The 18,609-nt window shown below is 39.8% G+C and overlaps 1 protein-coding gene and 1 long non-coding RNA gene across 3 annotated transcripts; one reads left to right on the top strand and one right to left on the bottom strand.

Moving 5' to 3' along the window:
- The first annotated feature begins 2,315 nt into the window (after positions 1-2,315).
- LOC125032075 (cyclin-L2-like) lies at positions 2,316-16,540 on the top strand. 2 transcript variants are annotated; one of them, XM_047623042.1, is made up of 9 exons: positions 2,318-2,772; positions 3,925-4,126; positions 5,762-5,946; positions 6,975-7,095; positions 8,374-8,438; positions 12,543-12,747; positions 13,013-13,206; positions 14,094-14,351; positions 15,391-16,540. In XM_047623042.1, the coding sequence occupies exons 3-9, from the start codon at positions 5,768-5,770 to the stop codon at positions 15,749-15,751; spliced, it is 1,383 nt and encodes a 460-aa protein (XP_047478998.1). In that variant the 5' UTR covers positions 2,318-2,772; positions 3,925-4,126; positions 5,762-5,767; the 3' UTR covers positions 15,752-16,540. The 2 variants fall into 2 exon arrangements, with proteins under 2 accessions (XP_047478997.1, XP_047478998.1); XM_047623041.1 differs by lacking the exon at positions 3,925-4,126 and having other exon boundaries at positions 2,316-2,772.
- Positions 16,311-17,491, bottom strand: LOC125032076. The gene is made up of 2 exons (XR_007115531.1): positions 16,801-17,491; positions 16,311-16,736 (listed from the first exon to the last, which is right to left on the bottom strand). It is a non-coding gene; the product is annotated as an uncharacterized LOC125032076 (long non-coding RNA).
- Between the last annotated feature and the right edge of the window lie 1,118 nt (positions 17,492-18,609).

The following is an 18,609-nucleotide window of genomic DNA, read 5'->3' as shown; positions in this document are numbered from 1 at the left end:
ATTACTATTTTCATTTCAGCTAAAAAATAATATCATTACTATTTTCATTTCAGCTAAAAAATAATATCATTACTATTTTCATTTCAGCAAAAAAAATAGTATCATTACTATATCATTCCTATGATATCATCAGTCTTATTATTATTATTACCCTTTCACATAATTTTCAGTTCGTTCGTCAATACACCTGCAAAATACACGTGCTTAAAGGTAATCAAACTGTGGTATAGTAGTATTTACATTTTTGTCTGTTTTTTTCTCTATTCTCTCTCTCCTTATTTTAGCTTGATTTCTTCTTTTTCTCTCTGTTATATTATTGTTTCCTTATTTAGTTTTCATTATGATGATGATGATGGTGATTATGATACTGTTCATAATAGTGATAATAACAATGATGTTAACAGTGACGGGGAAGATGACGATGCTGATAGAAATAATAATGATAATGATAATGATAATACTACTACTAATAGTAATAATGATAGTGATAATAAAAGCAATAGCGATGATGAAGATAATAAAGATGATAATGATAACGATGATAATTATAATGAAGATAATTACTGTTATCATTGAAATTACTATTATTATCATTGCTGTTATTATCATTATTATCATCATTATTATTATTATTATTATTATCATTATTACTATTATTATTATTATTATAATTGTTGTTGCTGCTGTTGTTATTATTATTTCTATCACCATTATCATTTCTATTATCATTATCATTATCATTATTGTTATTATCATCATTAATCTTATTATCCTTATTATTATTACCATTATTATTGATTTATTTATTATTATTATTATTATCATTATTATTATTATTATTATTATTATTATCATTATTATTAACATTATCATTATTTTATTATTATTATTATTATTATTATTATAATTATTATTATTATTATCATTATTATAGTTATTATTATTGTTATTACTATAATTATTATAATTTTCATTATTTTCATCATTACTCTTATCATTATCATTATTCTTATTACTCCTATCATTATCACTATTGTTATCATTATTATCATCATCATTATTGTTTATCATTACTTTTATTATCATTATTCATTAAGATTATTAGTATTATCATTATTTATTAATATTATTAGTATTATCATTTTTATCATTATTATGATTATCATGATTATTAATAACGTTTTTATTTTTCTTATTAGTATTATTACAATTATTATTATTATCATTACTATTATTATCATTATTATTATTATTATTATTATTATTATTATTATTATTATTATTATCATTATCATCATCATCTTGTCTATGTATACAACTAATTTATGACGGTCATCACGTGTGCATGCATTTATATATATATATATATATATATATATATATGTGTGTGTGTGTGTGTGTGTGTGTGTGTGTGTGTACATGTATATTTGTGTGTGTGTGTGTGTGTGTGTGTATGCGTGTGTGTGTGTGTGTGTGTGTGTGCGCGCGCGCGCGTGTGTCTACGTGCGTGTGTGTGTATATGCGTGAGTATATATACAAATATCTATATAACCGTCATATCGGTATATTCAATTTGAATGTTTCGATTTACATTCATGATAGCAATTAGCCAACTAATTGAGCGACAGCGTGTGCGTTTGCCGCTAAAAATAAAATCTAACAGACACGCTCATGAGGCTTTCCGCTCGACAGTGACGTAAAGCCTCTTGGAAGTTCCCAGTCAGCCGGCCATGCGTCATCGACAAAGCATTTTCTTGTTTTCCGATTTACGTTGTTATTTTGTTTTTAGGATTTTGTTTTTTCGCTTTTTTTCGGTGTCTATATTTTTTTGTGAGGTTGGATGGGATAACGTGGGTATTTTTTTTTTTTTTTTTTGTTTAATGGGATTTAATATCGTTGGGGATACGATTCTTTCTCAAAGGACGGCTGTGTGAGCGTTAGTGCGGGGGAAGAAAATTGTATTTTTTTTTCTCTACTTTTTTTTTCTTTGTGTTTGTATCGTTTGAGTTTGGTATCAGAAGGTAAGATTTATAAAAATAAGATCCGTGTGAATATTGAATAACAAGTATTTCCTGGAATTTCCCAAGTTCCTACAGCATTTTTTTACGAATAGGTCTGTCTTTTCTACATAAATTCCGTTCAGAAGCCGTTAAATTGTGTCCAAAATACGACAGGGATAACTTTTAATTTTTACACATAATATTTTATATATCTCTTTTGTCGATGAAGTAGCATTCGGAGAAACGTTTTCGTATAACTGCGAGAATTCCAATATCCGTTGTGCTGTACGGCGTGCAGGGAATCCAAAACTTTGTAATCCTCCGCGAGTCAGCCTCGAGGAGAGATCGCCGATGCTTTTTTGTTCTCGTTCTCCATCGGATCAACATACTCATTTAGCCCGACGATCAGGAAATCGAAAACTCTACGACGCTTCAACACTTAGGATCCGGTTCCTAAGGCACGCCATCTTGTAGGGTCGAACAGATGTCGCCGATGCTCTTTTGTTCCCCTCCGACCTTCGGTTCGCCAAGCTTTCCGCCGCCGATAGTCAGAACAACCAAGATGGCCACGGCGACGAAAGAGGTGATGAATCCTCCCCTGAAGAAATACGGCTCCGTCGTCCTCACGCTCGAAAATGTCCTCCTGCCGCCGGAGAAGCTGTCGCCGAGTCCTTCCCAGTTGGACGGCCTGGACTCGGAGATCGAAATGGACCTGAGGATCCTGGGATGCGAGCTCATTCAAACGGGAGGGATCCTGCTGAAGTTACCTCAGGTATGCGGAGAAGTTTTGCCGTTTTTTCCCCCCCAGTTAGCATTTTCATTCCCTTTTCCATCTCGCCTGCTTGGCTCTCTAGGGAAGGACTCTCACCTCCTTTTTTCCCCCCGCGATATTAGGGAAGCCAGAATGAAAGGCCTACGGAACGCTCCGAAGTTCGTAAATAGGCCTACGAGAGCGTGGAGGAAATGCATGAAAGACTCGCTAAACGTCTGCTCTTGTCCTGTAGTTTATTTCTCCCTCGTGTGTGGCTTTTTTTCTTTCTTTTCCTGCTGTAAAACTCGAGAGAAGAGGAGATGGGAGAATAGGGTTAAGAAATAAAATGTATTTTGGAAGTAAGGAAGGTTTGGGTCGGGAATGAGTGAAGTTTAAGATGCATTTTTTTGTTTATTTTTGTTTTTAAGGTTCCAGGCTCTGTTATAATACGGATGAGATGTATTAGTGGGAAGGGATTTGGCGGTGTAAGAGTGGAATTTGTTTATTTAGCAGAGATTTCTCCAAAGTGACTAACAGGCCATGAGGGCATTGTTGGAAATAGGATGGCTTGCGGTGCGGTGTGGCCTTTGCGTTTTGCACTCTGGTCGAGGCTGAGATTGTCTGCCATTCACATTCAGGGAAGGACTAGTTTCTGCTGTGGCGATTAATTGCTGCAGAGGTAGATAAGCGATATTCCATCGAGGCGTATGGTATATGAATGTTTCCCAGCGAATGCATGTGCTCGATAATATTATCACTACAGGTATACTGCTTTCATTTCAGCTTGTGCTTTTAAGCCACTCTATTAGATTTTATGTGCATTCCATACTAATATAACCCCGATGCACAACGGAAGTAAGTGGTTTGGTCTGTGGGAAAATGCTTAATAATGAGAGAAATATCAATTTTATGATCAATTCTACCGTAACACTAGACAAGAAGAGCAGCTTCCTCGCATTTGTTGTGAAAACGTTGCAGCACGAGAGATCATCCGAATATACGTAGTAGAAAGGGTTTGCTGTTGTGTGAGGACAGAGTACAGAGGCCGTGGGATTACAGGGCTTAGTCGCATATATATATTCAAGGATTTTGATAAGTGATTGTGGCCTTATCTCTTCCATCTAATTTGTTTTTATACCAAATAATATTGTTTTGTGTGTTTATTTCACACAGCCAGAAGGTGCAGGGAAAACTCTTGGATAATTGTTTGTGAAGTGAGAGTAGCCATTGGAGGCCAGTTCTCTCTTTCTCTGCCCAACAACCTTGGGGGCGGTTGGGCACTCCTGGGAATCCACTAACATCACCGCATGAACCGAAAATCTTCCAGACCCCTGGTTATTTTCCATCCGATCGCCATGGACAGAGTCGCCTTGTAGTATGTGTCAAGACCTACTTTCTTTATTGCTAAGGTTTTGCCTGTGCACATTATTATTCCTTTTTTTCTGCTCTTTGTGGCAGTAGCTAAGGTTTTCCCCGTAATGGATAGAAAACAGGATTTAATACTTTGTTTTTAGCATTTCATTTACAAGTTGATGACAAGAAAGCAGAGTGCAACACACGAGTAAGACTTTTGCTTAAATCTACATTATAACTGCACTAAGACATAGAAAATCTGATGGTTGTGTCATAAAGGGAGGGGAAATCTACACTCGCTGATGCACAAAGTAATCTATAAAAAAAAACCCATAAGAAATAAAGAAAATAGATTGTGATAGATGCTGTGAGGAGACCAAGTCCATGGCCATTGATCATTTTTAACCAATCATTTGCTATATAAAACATCAGATTCACTGTGAACAAATGGAACAAAAAAACAGTTGGATGGCAGTACGAAACAGTGTTTCATCACCGTTTCAGGGAAAAGTACATTGTATCAGCAGATCATCATCATCATCATCATCATCATCATTCTTTTTTTATATAATTGCTTTGCTTTAAGTGATTTTGCAAGGAATTCAGTCTAGCAAAATTACAGTTTTGGAGATAGGCCTACATATTGTACTCGATAAACCGTTATAGAATTTAAATCAGTGAATTCTGAGGCATTTTTGTTTTATGATATATTTCTGTTGCAAATTTAAAGTTACTCATCTTCTGAAAAGAAAAAAAGAAAGAAAGATGAAATATATAAATAAATACAGCAAAGGTTTACTTGCACATGTCGGGTTTCCTGAAGTAGATCTCCCAAACAATTTATCAAATAAGAAGCCAATCCACGCAGCGGTTTGTTGCCCTTTGCCGGAGTGCTGAAGTCCCCAAGGACATCTTGATCATCAATCACCATGATTATTTCCCTGCCCGAGGCACTGATGTCCAACCTTTTCCACTTTGCTTTGTTGAGTGTGTGATGCAACACGAATGGATTAGGACGGATACGAAGGTTGGGGTAGTTAAAGTGGTTATTTGATAATGATTTTTGTATTCTACGAAGCAGTTACGTCAGGCATGTTTAGGCAAGAGTGAGGAAATCTTTCATCTCAGCCCGACAGGAATGGAAGGTAAAGAATTGTCAAGGTGTTGGGAATTGCGAATAGAAAAAAGGGCCTTTTTGTCAGGCTGTGCAGATCCAGGGATTCATTATTTATGGAATAGTCTTGCCATTAACCTGCTCAGGGTGGAGTGAATATGATTATTTGCTGAATAGGGATACCTGAGTATTTTATTTTATTTTATTGATCTCTCTCTCTCTCTCTCTCTCTCTCTCTCTCTCTCTCTCTCTCTCTCTCTCTCTCTCTCTCTCTCTCTCTCTCTCTCTCTCTCTCTCTGTTTTGGTTTACTCCATAATTCCCCCAATACTGGTATTATATACATGTTTACATATTGCTGTTATATGCCTTGGGATCAGTGGAGGGATCATATGTTCCAAGCATGGTATGAAGTGCTATAAGGTTTTGAGGCCTTGGCCAGTAATAACCACAGTTATAGGGGGGAGGCACTAATTTGCTCACTTTAGGCAAAGAAACGGAACTTAGGCTTAATGCTCCGTTTCCCCTTTCTTACGCATCAACAGGTGGCCATGGCTGCAGGTCAGGTGCTGTTCCAAAGATTTTATTATGCCAAGTCCATGGTGCGGTACCCAATGGAAACGACTGCCATGGCCTGCATCGCCCTGGCATCCAAGATTGAAGAAGCCCCACGTAAGATCAGGGATGTCATCAATGTTTTCAACCACGTCAGACAAGTGAAGAACGGAAAGTGAGTACCTTTTTGTGTGTCCAGGTGCAGGTGTGATATGTTTGTGCCATTCAATAGTTTCACCATCCTATCGTTAGGATTAACAGTTATAGCTGACCAAAAATAGTGTATGGGATATTCATGTGCTATTTTCCTTGAGATATTTATATAATTGTGTGTGTGTGTGTGTGTGTGTGTGTGTGTGTGTGTGTGTGTGTGTGTGTGTGTGTGTGTGTGTGTGTGTGTGTGTGTGTGTGTGTGTGTGCATGTTTTTTTTTTTTTTTTTTTTTTTTTTTTTTTTTTTTTTTTTTTCCCCCAACCATCAGACTAAGTTGTCAGAGCATTCAATATCCCAGAGATGACAAAACACACTGCCAGTGCTCTTCCTTGCCTCTGTCTATTTCCTTTCCCCTTCGTCACCCATTAACTCAAGTCTTGTTTTTTTTGTTTGTTTTAGTTCACCTATGCCTTAGCTACAAAATAATAAAAATAATAATAAAATAAAATAAAACAAAACAAAACATTAGAATTAGAAAACAAAATAATAATTAATTTCCATTTGTTTCTATGTAATTAAAATAATGATATAAAAATATATATATGTAAACTGAAAATCCTAAATAGTGTTCTCGTTTACTTTGTTCAAGTTCATTCAGTAGTTATTTAATAAAAAGAAAGAAAATATAGTAAAATAAAAATATAAACATAAAACTCCATGAAATAAAACCTGCTCTTAATTAACCGCTGCAGTGGATGTCTACTTGAAGACTTGCCTTCTGCTACCTTGCTAAGACCCAGACATGACAAAAATAAAACAAAAAGTTAGACACGCAAGGGATTGGCCCCCCTCTTTTCAATCTCCTGTTTCTTTCAATTTTCACAACTTACCTTCCCCTCCTCCAATCTTCGGTTGCTTCCCCCCCCCCCCTTTTTTTACTTGTATTATTATTATTATTATTATTATTATTATTAGCGAGTGTGAGTTTACATCTCTATAAGTCTGTGTGTAAATACATGCACACAAAATCCCTTACCTTTGTTCTCTACAGGACCATCCAGCCAGTGATCCTTGACAGTAATTATATCGCACTGAAAAACCAGGTGATCAAAGCAGAGCGTCGCTTGCTGAAAGAACTGGGATTCTGCTGCCACGTCAAGCATCCTCACAAGGTAGAGTATAGCATTATTATTTAGGTATATTTTGATGCTTCAAGAGCTTAATTTGTAATTTTATTGTTATAATCATTAATGATATTGTTGTTGATTTCTCTGTGGCTCTGCTTCATCCTGTATTGGCTTTCCTTACGAAGTTTCCAGATTATTTTTGGTGTTTATTTCATTTGTTTTCAAAGAACAAATGCTTTCATGTATTCATGAAGTTTATGAAGTGCATTGTACTGCATAGGAAGTGCACATCTCGTGATTGTAAAAGTGATATAAGTTAAGTAAACATTAGAAGGGATTCTAGTGGAATTACAGAAAAATTAGAACCTAAGAATTGGAACCCAGTTATTGTATAATTCTTGTTGGTTTCTTCCATTCCAAATTTTATGGTTGCACAAAATGCATTGTCCCCCAGATGACACATTTGCCTTGACACACACATGCTATATTACATGTGGCGAAAATTTATAATAGAGGCGGGTTACTCCAATCTGCAAGTTTAGCATGCCAAGATGAAGACCGTTTTTGTAATTTGATGTTATCTGAGTTGAAGATGATTTTTTTTTTTCCCCCAAAGCTAATGGTATCCTTACACATAGAATAACAGGTGCCCAGGCTATCATTATTAAATTTCAGATTATATAGAAATTGATACATGTATACATATAAAGCAGATAATGATACTGGCATGCAGTGTTGTGGAAGTGTAACTGCATGAATACGAAAAGTATGACAAGTTTTCCTTTGTTGTTGGTAATTGTGTAAGTTTGTGTCAACCTATTTTGACCAATATGAATGCCGGTTTTTTGAATCCTCTTTATTTTTTCTTCTCCCTTTTCCTTTTCTTCTTCTTTTTTCTTTTTTATTACAATTGGTGATTCCAGCAAGTTTTTCCAGATGCATTTCAGTTTTCAGTTTTAGGGTTAAAAGTTAATCAACAGTAGTAGGGTCACGTCAACGCAATCCTTCATGGCTAATGAAAGCAGATGTCTTTGCAGAAAATGAACCTCCACACCTCAGGGAGTCGTGTACTGTAATCGGGAAAACCCAATGTTTATTTTTTCTTTTTGTTTGTAGGAGTGACTTTGTGTGTTGTTTAGGTAATGGTTTTGAGCTGATTTGAAAAATTGATTGAGAATTTACTTATTATAATGTTGAGATTAATTGAATTCTTGACAGTTTTTTTTTTTTTTTTTTTTTTTCTCCCTTTTTCTTTAAAAAATAATATATATGTATGTATATAGTTAGTATATTTAAGATGTCTAACATGTGTTCTTCTTGTAGATCATTATCATGTACCTGCGTCTGCTGGAGGCGGATAACAACCGCCAGCTGGCTCAAACCTCATGGTGAGTCCCTTGTGTTTCGGTCTTACTGGAGGCTCCATCCTACTCCTATATATACTCTGTTCATTCTATCTCTGTCTCTCTCTCTCTCTCTTTTTTCTTCTGCTTTGGTTTTTTTTTATGATTTATTTATTTCCCTCTCTTTGCTCCTCTTTTCTTAGTTACTGTAGTTCTTTTTAAAAATTTTCATGCTTGCCTCCCCCCCCCCCCCTCCTTTTTTTTTTTTTTTCTTTTTTTTGCTTCTTGATATTCTCTCTCTCTCTCTCTCTCTCTCTCTCTCTCTCTCTCTCTCTCTCTCTCTCTCTCTCTCTCTCTCTCTCTCTCTCTCTCTCTCTCCCTCTCCCTCTCCCTCTCCCTCTCCCTCTCCCTCTCCCTCTCCCTTTCCCTCCCCCTCCCCCTCCCTCTCTCCCCCTCTCCCCCTCTCCCTCTCCCTGCCTCCCACTCTCCCCCTCTCCCTGCCTCCCACTCTCCCCCTCTCCCTGCCTCCCTCTCTCCCCCTCTCCCCCTCTCCCTGCCTCCCTCCCTCCCTGCCTCCCATCCATCCCTCCCATCCCTCCCTCCCATCCATCCATCCATCCATCCATCCATCCATCCATCCATCCATCCATCCATCCATCCATCCATCCATCCATCCCTCCCTCCCTCCCTCCCTCCCTCCCTCCCTCCCTCCCTCCCTCCCTTCCTCCCTTCCTCCCTTCCTCTCCCTCTCTCCCTCTCTCCCTCTCTCCCTCTCTCCCTCTCTCCCTCTCTCTCTCTCTCTCTCTCTCTCTCTCTCTCTCTCTCTCTCTCTCTCTCTCTCTCTCTCTCTCTCTCTCTCTCTCTCTCTCTCTCTCCCCTCCTTCTTCCTTCCCCTTAATTTCCCTCCCATCCTCTCCCTTCCCTACTTTCTTTCTCTCTCTTTTTTTTTTTGCTGTAGACCCAATAGTTTTTCGAGATTTATATGGTCTCGTGCTTGCTGTAAGATTCATCATGGAATGTTAATAATAGCTGTAAAATTTTCTTCTTATAATTCAAAGACTTATTGACTGTACCTGAATGAAGAGAATATGTTTTTTTAAGACCTTTAAAATAACGATGCTTACCATAATGCTGTAGTCCAAAATAATGTGCTTCTCTCTTCCTTTTTTTTTTTTTTTTTTTTCCCTACTGGGTTAGACACTATTCTTCCTGATATTTTTTTCCCCCTTTTGTGTTCGTTTGTTTATTTTTTTCCCCGCCTTATCTGGTAATACTTCTTCATTCCCTGGATGGAGCTACCAGTACCCTTTTCTTATTTTCCAGTGGTTCGTGGTTTACTTAAGGTGAAGATAGTGCAGAGGTTGGCTTTTAAACCAGTAGTTACCTGGCAGATTCCAACTTTGCAACTCAGCAGCTGTGTGATGGTGTCTTCCATTTCTGTCAGCCTTTTAATATTGATTTCTTTTGAGAAGACAGCTGCTGGTTGTGTCACACCATTCAAAGTGACTTTGACTGCCATGACTGCTTGGCTTGTAAAATTCACTATAGTTAAGAAAAAAAAAAAGTTTTCCTACTAGACAGAAAGGAAAAAAAAAAAATCTCAGTCTAGCAAATGAAGAAAGGCAGAGATAGTCGAGGTGTAGAGGCTGCCGCAGCTCCAACACACAGACACAAGGCTGTGCTATCTTCACCTGTCACAGTTAACTCTGCCCTCTGCTTGGCTTCACCTGTACGTGAGAGTATCATGATTGGGCCCCTGTGCAAATCGGACCCAAGTCATCATCATGTCTTTTATCAAAAAAAAAAAAAAAAAAAAAAAAAAAAAGATTTCAGGGAAGCGATGGAATTTTGAGTTAGCCCCATTGGTCTCTGATCATTGTGTGTGTATATATATTTACTTATTATCAATATGTTTATATATATACAATATTTTTTTTTTCCTCTCTCTCTCTTTTATTGTATTAAAAAGATAAGAATTTACATAATATTGATTTATACAGTAATTTAAAATCATTGAATTGTTTTGCTTTCAATTAATTTTACTTTAATTTGACTAATTTTCATTTTAATAAAGAGATCCATGGGGCTACTTTTAATCTGGGAGGAGACCAGTGTCCGAAGTTTACAAAAATTAAGCACAGTGGCATGTCAGGTCACTTTATTAATTTGGTTGAAGTATGTATTTTTTTTTTTTTTTCTCTCTCTTTCTCTAGGGCTTTCATGTAAAGAAAGGAAAGAAAAAAAAAAAAAGAAAAAAGTTAGATTTATCACCTAGTTAGGAGATTTAACTCTGTAATGCAGGATGTTTTAGGGCACCGAAGTTGATGATGGCTCAGTAGGTGGCACCAGGCGCTAAAATTTCATGCCTCATTTTCCATAGTCTTTCCCCATTGTGCAGTGAGGATGGATATGTGTATATATGTATATGTATGTATGTATGTTTGTATTTTTTCTTTTTAATTTAACTTTTTTTTATTTTCCCTCTTTCTCTCCATATTCCATCTCTCTCTCTCTCTCTCTTGCTCTTTTTCTCTTGCTTTTTCCCAAAACTTTTCTCTGGTATCAAATATTTTAAAGTAATACAAGTGAGCAGAAAGAGTCATTGCTGTATTGGCAGTTATTTGAAGCTGTCAGTTCACTTGCTCTTGATGTGTATGCCTGTTATGGTAGCACACTATGGGGAAAAGATATTTGTTTTTGTTTTCCATTTATTATTTTTTGTTTGCAATGACTCACATTGGAGAAAGCAAAGTATTTGTTATGTAGGAAATGGTCACCGGGCCTCACTTTGTTGAACATATGCGGTACAAGAACAGACAATGTATGTTGACCAAATGAGGTGCTTATTATTCAGATATGTGTTTTTACCACAATATTAATGTAAGGTTTTGTTCCATCTCAGAGGAAGGTGGGGCAAGGTAAGTTGTGTTGGAGAGGCCAGCACTGCCCCTGCGCCCTCCCATCACCACCACCATCACCACCACCACCACCACCTTGACCTCCAGCTCCACTACCGGCACCACCTCCCCCTCTGCTAGCGTGGCTGGTGCTGCCTGGCACGTGACGCAAAGTCTGGCTGGGCCCCTGTCACTCTGGGCTCTCCCCGTCTGGCGTGTGTGGTGGCGCCGTGGTCTCTGCCTGGGTGCCTGTGGAAGGGCCGAGTGTGCTCAGCAGCAACCCCCTCTTAGGCTCTACAGAAAGTGCCTGGCCTCCAGCTACCACACACTGCGAATCTCTAATTAGCTCCTCAAGCATTACTCCAGCCAGCCAGAATTTGAATGAAATAGTTCAAGTAGTAAAAAGCCTAGTAAAAATGAACAACTTTTAGCATCACAGTGATTGCATAATAGATGTTTACTTTGTCTAGTAAACACAGAGAGAAGTGTACAATGCTTAATCAAAACAGAAGCAGATTTTCAAGTTAACTTAGTTGCATTGTATTTGTTTCCAGTAGGTAAGTAGCAACTGGCTGTGAGGTTTTCAGGGACTGCATGCAGATGAATCAAGGACAAGAAATGTTTTCCCCTGAAGTGAAAGAGTGCGTTGTATATCTTTGTAAATCAGTTTACCTGGAGCTAGCTCAAGTAAATGAAAACAGTTGCATACATGACTCTTGGAATTGCATTAGTAATCAAGTGGAGAAAGTGGGCTGTGCCGGCACAAGTGACAAAGCGAAGGATAGTGTGGTGCAGCGAAGGGATGGGATGGAATGCCATGCACTAAGCTCTCTTTCCAGGTGGCATCAGCTGGCTCAGAAAGGACACATGATGGGGCCAGGCCGCTTCCTGGTCGCGGCAAGCATCTGCAGGCCAAGGAGGGGAAAGAGGAAAAAGGATGATGAGGTGGAGGGGATAAGGAGGGTGAGGTTGGGCAGGTGAAGGAGGATGGACGGCCTGCACAGGGCATCTTCACGTCTCTCCAGGCTCTTTAGTGCTCTCATTGTTGTCTGGTTTGTATAAGTCCTCATAAAGGAAGCCACCATGGAACATTTCTCTAGTGCAAAGGTGAACTTCTGTAGTGAGGTATCATGATTTGATAATACACTGCAGCTTCACTGCATCCATTGCCTCATTGTGCCTGGTAGCCATCAACTACTTGAGCCTCCTTGAGGCTTCACAACCCCCCAGCATGTTTTTCTTTCCTCCACAGGAATTACATGAATGATGCGCTGAGGACGGATGTTTTTGTGCGTTACTGCCCCGAGACCATAGCGTGTGCTTGCATATGGTTGGCAGCGCGGTTACTAAAGGTGCCTCTCCCAGAACACCCTCCCTGGTACCTGGTTCTGCAAGCTACACAAGAGAGCATTGAAGACATTGCTGCTTCTATACTCAAGTTGTACACCAGAAAGAAGGTGAGTTATGGTTAACAATTAGCTTTTGGAGGAGACTTTTTCTCAGGAATTATACATGCAGTCCTTCAATACTGTTATTATTTTTATCATTATTATTATTATTATTATTATTATTATTATTATTATTATTATTATTATTATTATTGGTAATGGTAGTAGTAGTCATAGTAATCAAAATAATGATACAGAAATATCAGAATGGAATTTTCAAAATAGCAATAGTAGCAGCAGCCTTTTCTGAAATGCCATTTTCTCTTCTTTTAAGGTCAAACTAGAGGCCCTTGAACAGAAGGTAGAAGAGATTAGAAGAGAGCAGCAGGAAGCTCGTCTAAGAAGCAAAGCAGTTGCTTCCTTAACTACTCCTCAGGCCAATGCTACATTTAGCCCAGCATCTAGAAATAACACGCCCAACAAGACAGTCACGTCACCTACAAGAAAACGTTCTTCCTCACCTGACAGGTAACGCAGCCGTGCCTTTGTTTCTCTCGTATTTCATTGGGTTTTCACTTGGATGTTCAGATCAATTACGTGATAGTTTTGATGCAACTGTTTTAGGAAAAAGTGAATAAATGGAGTGGTTTAGAGAACTGGGGAGTTGCTCTATAATTGATTTGATGCATTGTTTACAGGGAACCACCAATCTGTTGCCAGGATCTTGTTTGCATTATAGCATGTTTTGTTGTTCAAAGTTTGATTACAGTAGGATATCATGTTTTTTTACTTTAATATGAATTTGATATTAATAGATAGTAGTAGGTTACGCCACATGCCTTCACAGTTTGTAAGGCCTCCTGCCAGAAATTAATTTTAAGTGGTTGATTTACGTAGATGATAGGCTCAGCATCAACCTTCAAAATATGTTAATTTCTTTGTGTTCAAAAAGTTTAATTGGGTTTGCTTATGGAAAGGGGGGGGGGGGGAGATAAAAGGAAGGTGAGTCAATATTTGTAGTTCCTGCTGGGATTGTTGCCTTCAAGATGTGAATTAAATTTTAAATTCTATTTAATTAGCTATTTATTATTATTATTATTATTATTATTATTATTATATATATTTTTTTTTTTTTACCTAAGTGCATCTAGTAGAACATTTCCCATCCAATAATGACCATTGTCAATTTTTGTCTTTTGTTCAAGAGCAAGTTCCTGTTTAAGTTTTTCTTCTTCATTGCTTTTTCTTTATTCTGTTTCTCTCCTTTACTTTACTTTACTTTACAACTGCGTAATGGTATTTCTTCCGGAAATACAATTGTGCCTGACCTAGTGTTATTTAGTATGTATTAGATTAGTCGGTAGTTATAACCCCTTTCAATTTGACTTGTTCTAAAGGCAGTCTTCCCTCTCCAGAAACTCCGGCAGGAAGCGAAGTGGAAGCAGTGCAAGCCGATCTAGAAGTCGCAGTCGCAGCCACTCACGCTCGTCCCACCGGCGTTCGAGGAAGAAGCAGCGCCGCGACTCCCGGTCCTCGCGCTCCCACTCCAGGTCCAGGTCCAGGTCGAGAACCAGGTCACGCTCCCACTCCCGCGACAGACACAGAGGCAGCAAGAAGTACTCGAGAACCCCCTCACCCAACGTCACACCACCCCCTCGCTTCACAAAGAATAAGTAAGTAGAGCTTTGATAGGAGGCAGTTTTTTGTCTGTGTTTGTACATTTATTTGTATTAGGTATTGATTTCTCCTTCTCCTCTGCCTCCTCCTCCTCCTCCTCCTCCTCCTCCTCCTCCTCCTCCTCCTCCTCCTCCTCCTCCTCCTCCTCCTCCTCCTCCTCCTCCTCCTCCTCCTCCTCCTCCTCCTCCTCCTCCTCCTTCTCTGCCTCCTCCTCCTCCTCCTCCTCCTCCTCTGCCTCCTCCTCCTCCTCCTCCTCTGCCTCCTCCTCCTCCTCCTCTGCCTCCTCCTCCTCCTCCTCCTCCTCCTCTGCCTCCTCCTCCTCCTCCTCTGCCTCCTCCTCCTCCTCCTCTGCCTCCTCCTCCTCCTCCTCTGCCTCCTCCTCTGCCTCCTCCTCCTCCTCCTCTGCCTCCTCCTCCTCCTCCTCTGCCTCCTCCTCCTCCTCTGCCTCCTCCTCCTCCTCCTCCTCTGCCTCCTCCTCCTCCTCCTCTGCCTCCTCCTCCTCCTCCTCTGCCTCCTCCTCCTCCTCCTCTGCCTCCTCCTCCTCCTCCTCTGCCTCCTCCTCCTCCTCCTCTGCCTCCTCCTCCTCCACCTCTGCCTCCTCCTCCTCCTCCTCTGCCTCCTCCTCCTCCTCCTCTGCCTCCTCCTCCTCCTCCTCTTCCTCCTCCTCCTCCTCCTCTGCCTCCTCCTCCTCCTCCTCTGCCTCCTCCTCCTCCTCCTCTGCCTCCTCCTCCTCCTCTGCCTCCTCCTCCTCCTCCTCTGCCTCCTCCTCCTCCTCCTCTGCCTCCTCCTCCTCCTCCTCCTCCTCTGCCTCCTCCTCCTCCTCCTCTGCCTCCTCCTCCTCCTCCTCCTCCTCTGCCTCCTCCTCCTCCTCCTCCTCCTCTGCCTCCTCCTCCTCCTCCTCCTCCTCCTCCTCCTCCTAGCATTGCAGGTTGTGGGATGCTCATTCTGTATTCCACTACACCTTGCCATGAGTTTTTAAGTTGCTTCTGAAGTAATAAGAATAGCCTCTAACCAAGTGTTCTTTCTCTCCTGCAGAGACAAAGGACCTATTGTGAGATCTAGATCAAGGTCACACACTCGGTCCCCGCAAAGGAACTACGAGAAGTACGACAGATTTGAGAAGTATGACAAGGTTGAGAGATATTCCTCAAAGAGTGACAGATATGAGAAAAACGACAGATATGTGAGGGACGAGAAAGTGAGTAAGTACGAGGCCAAGGAGAAGAGCGACAAATACTCAAGCAAGTACAGCAGTAAGTTTGACCGGTATGAAGTTGACAAGAAAAAGTACGACAGGGACGAGAACAAAAAATATTACGACAATGGCTTCGGCAAGCCTCACAAAGCCAAAAAGAATGGGCGTCACAGATCGCGATCGCGGGACAGACGACGATAGCTATACCTCACACGTGTTTGATGCTGCGGCTCGTGTAGGTGCACGCTCCAACCCAGGGACATTATAAGAAATACCTTTAAGTTTTCACAAACCGTTCATTTTATTTGCATAATTGAAAAGTCCAAGCATGAGTGTAGAGGTTTGTGTTTTGTGTGTTTGTACATCCAGGCATTTGATTTAGCAATCATAAACAATATATTTTTTATTTCTTTTATTTTATATATACAGTGGAATAAGATACTGATACAAACAACCAAAAAAAAAAAAAAAAAAAAAACTTTATGAAAAATAAAAGACAAGAAAAAAATGCATGTACACAAGAAATATGCTACTAAGTACTCATTGGCATCATCTCAATTTTCAAGACATATCTTTAAGATTTTTTTTTCTTTTTTTTTTCTTTTTTCCTCCTTTTTCTCTCTCTTTTTCCACCTTAGCTTGTACACCCATTTTGGGGGGAAATTTTTCATTCTTGATGTGTGTACCAGTGAAGCAGGATAGAAAAAAAAATGGGAAAAAAAACATATAAAAAAAAAATCAGTATGTGTGTACAGTCTGTTATTAGGATGTAGATGAGATTATATGACTGAGTGTATGAATAACACAAATAATTATATTTAAAGTATTTTCTATGACTTCTCAATATGATTTTAAGTTTGGATATTCAACTGTGATGTGTATATACTATTGAAAACTTTGTCAAGTAACTACATTTATTTCCTCCGAGGAACATAATTCATATGTATATTCACATTTTATGTAGTAGAAAAAAATAAAATATTTTATTACTTCTATGTTATGATTTTCACCACATATCTGTGTTACTTTGAATGTACAGTGAAAGTTTCATCAAGGTAAGTAAAAAAAAGCACAAATGGCTGAAATATTCATGAAAATGTTGAAATTCTATGGAATTTACCAGTTATACCGATAAGTAATGTAAATACCATTCATTCACATTGTGTATAAATAATATACACTCTTGCTCTGATTAGAGACTATTCATTGATGCAAAATACAAATATAAACAGGAATAGATGTAAACAAACCACAAAAGTGAAAATTCAGTTAGAGACTTGTTATTGCCCAGACTATGTAGTGTTTTACTTAATTTTTGTATAATTAAAGTACCTGTTACATAAGAATATAAATAAATTTTCCTAATTGTTCACTAATTATTGTTAAAGGTAATTCTGGTCGAAAGCTGGTCGTCCAACATGTCAAATATATACTAAATTACACACCTTTTAATTTGGTCATGAATATATGCACATAGTCAGCTTCGACAAAACAAAATGCACATGATCACATATCAATATATAATTTTTTCGAGTTTTCAACAAGAAAAACCTGCAGAGGTGGAGAGGAGACCATTAGAGGTTACTACTTCTATACAAGTAAGGAAACCAGAAGATTTGAAGGTCAATGGAAGTGTATGAGAAAGTATAAAACAAGAAGTTATACCATTCCTTGTCAGTCTCTCCATGTCCGCGAGAGGGCTTATCATTGTCAAAAGTTTAAGGGAAGTAACCACAGAGGACACAGTGCCAAGCGTGTGCAGGAGGGTGACTGTGCACTTAGAGGCCATGTACCTGTTTGTGAACTTTGGGGAGTTTTTCATGGGGACTCCACTCCTCATGGTTTTTTGTGTGGGGGAGGGAGGGGGGATGTAAGCTTCTCAACTTCCAGCTCTAAGAGAGAGAGAGAGTTTAGGTGTTTTAAGTCCTATAAGCGAGTAGTCGAAAGGAGATTGAGAGAATAGGGGCAGGAATTATATCCGTGTTTAGGCCTTGGCTGTTCTGATATGTAAATATGACCCAGTATACCTGGTGGAAAACTTATTCGACTTGCTCTCGCCTCTACAAGTCCACCGCCGTTATCCGACTTTGCAAAGAACTCAAGAGCAAGCCTATCTACATTAATATGCGTGTCGTGGCGTGTGTGTTTTAGGATTGTGCGAGTGGGGGCCATTTTCACCCGCCACCGCCCCCCCCCCCCCCCAATCCCTTGCCCGTTGTTGTCGTGGGGGGGTTTAGGAGGCGGAGACTGAGACCCAATGATGGGACACTCCCCAACCTTGGGACTCAGCCCTCGACTTAACTAATTTTACATGGTCTTTTTTTCCACTCCTACTTTTTCGTTTCAGTCCCTTCACCAATCCCTTCTTTTATCCACCTCCTAAGTTGTGAGAGCCGTGCTGAAAGGATGAAAGGCTGACTTTGTGCCAGTCCTGAACGGCCTGAGGGAGCCATGGGCACGGTATTCCCCTGCCTTACCTGGCCCTTACCCCTCAAGGGGACCCTGAGGGGTGGACTGTTTTTTCTCCTCAACATACTCCAGGCTTACCATGGCCAATAATGAAGATGTAATTCCACTTTTAGGGGCAATGAGGCTTGCCCCTTCATCAAATAGCCCCAATAATTCAAACTCTCCCGATTCCTCGACCCCAGGCTCTCCTTTGACCACGGATCCGAACCCTACAACAACTACCCCCTCCTCAATGCCTGCTAGTACAGTATCCACCCTGATCAACACTCAACCCCCAGGAGACATTTCTACTCTCCCAACATGCTCAGCTTCAACACCTTTACTCCCACAACCTTCATCAACTACCACATCCTCCCTTATTACTACTTTACAGCCTTATTGCCCACCTCCCCTCAACACTACTCCCTCCTCCACACGCACCCGCCCTTCTACTACCCCCACCTCTACAAGAATCTTAAATACTCTATTTAGCCCAGCCAAATGGGACCGATTTTTCGTGATCCCTCCCACAGCTCCCTACTCTCAAAACACCCTCCTCTTCCAACAATGCCTCCAAAAACAAGTAGGCAAAATTTCTTTCCGTAGCCGAC

The sequence above is a fragment of the Penaeus chinensis genome, chromosome 14 (assembly GCF_019202785.1).
Source record: "Penaeus chinensis breed Huanghai No. 1 chromosome 14, ASM1920278v2, whole genome shotgun sequence".
Lineage (NCBI taxonomy): Eukaryota > Metazoa > Arthropoda > Malacostraca > Decapoda > Penaeidae > Penaeus > Penaeus chinensis.
Note: the sequence above shows the minus strand (reverse complement) of the source record. Positions and strands in the feature narration are given on the sequence as shown.

Coding starts and splice junctions, on each gene's coding strand:
- LOC125032075 (XM_047623041.1), top strand. CDS start 2,485: ATGTCGCCGATGCTCTTTTGTTCCCCTCCGACCTTCGGTTCGCCAAGC. Junction 2,773..5,761: donor TCCTGCTGAAGTTACCTCAG/GTATGCGGAGAA, acceptor ACGCATCAACAG/GTGGCCATGGCTGCAGGTCA. Junction 12,748..13,012: donor AGTTGTACACCAGAAAGAAG/GTGAGTTATGGT, acceptor TCTTCTTTTAAG/GTCAAACTAGAGGCCCTTGA.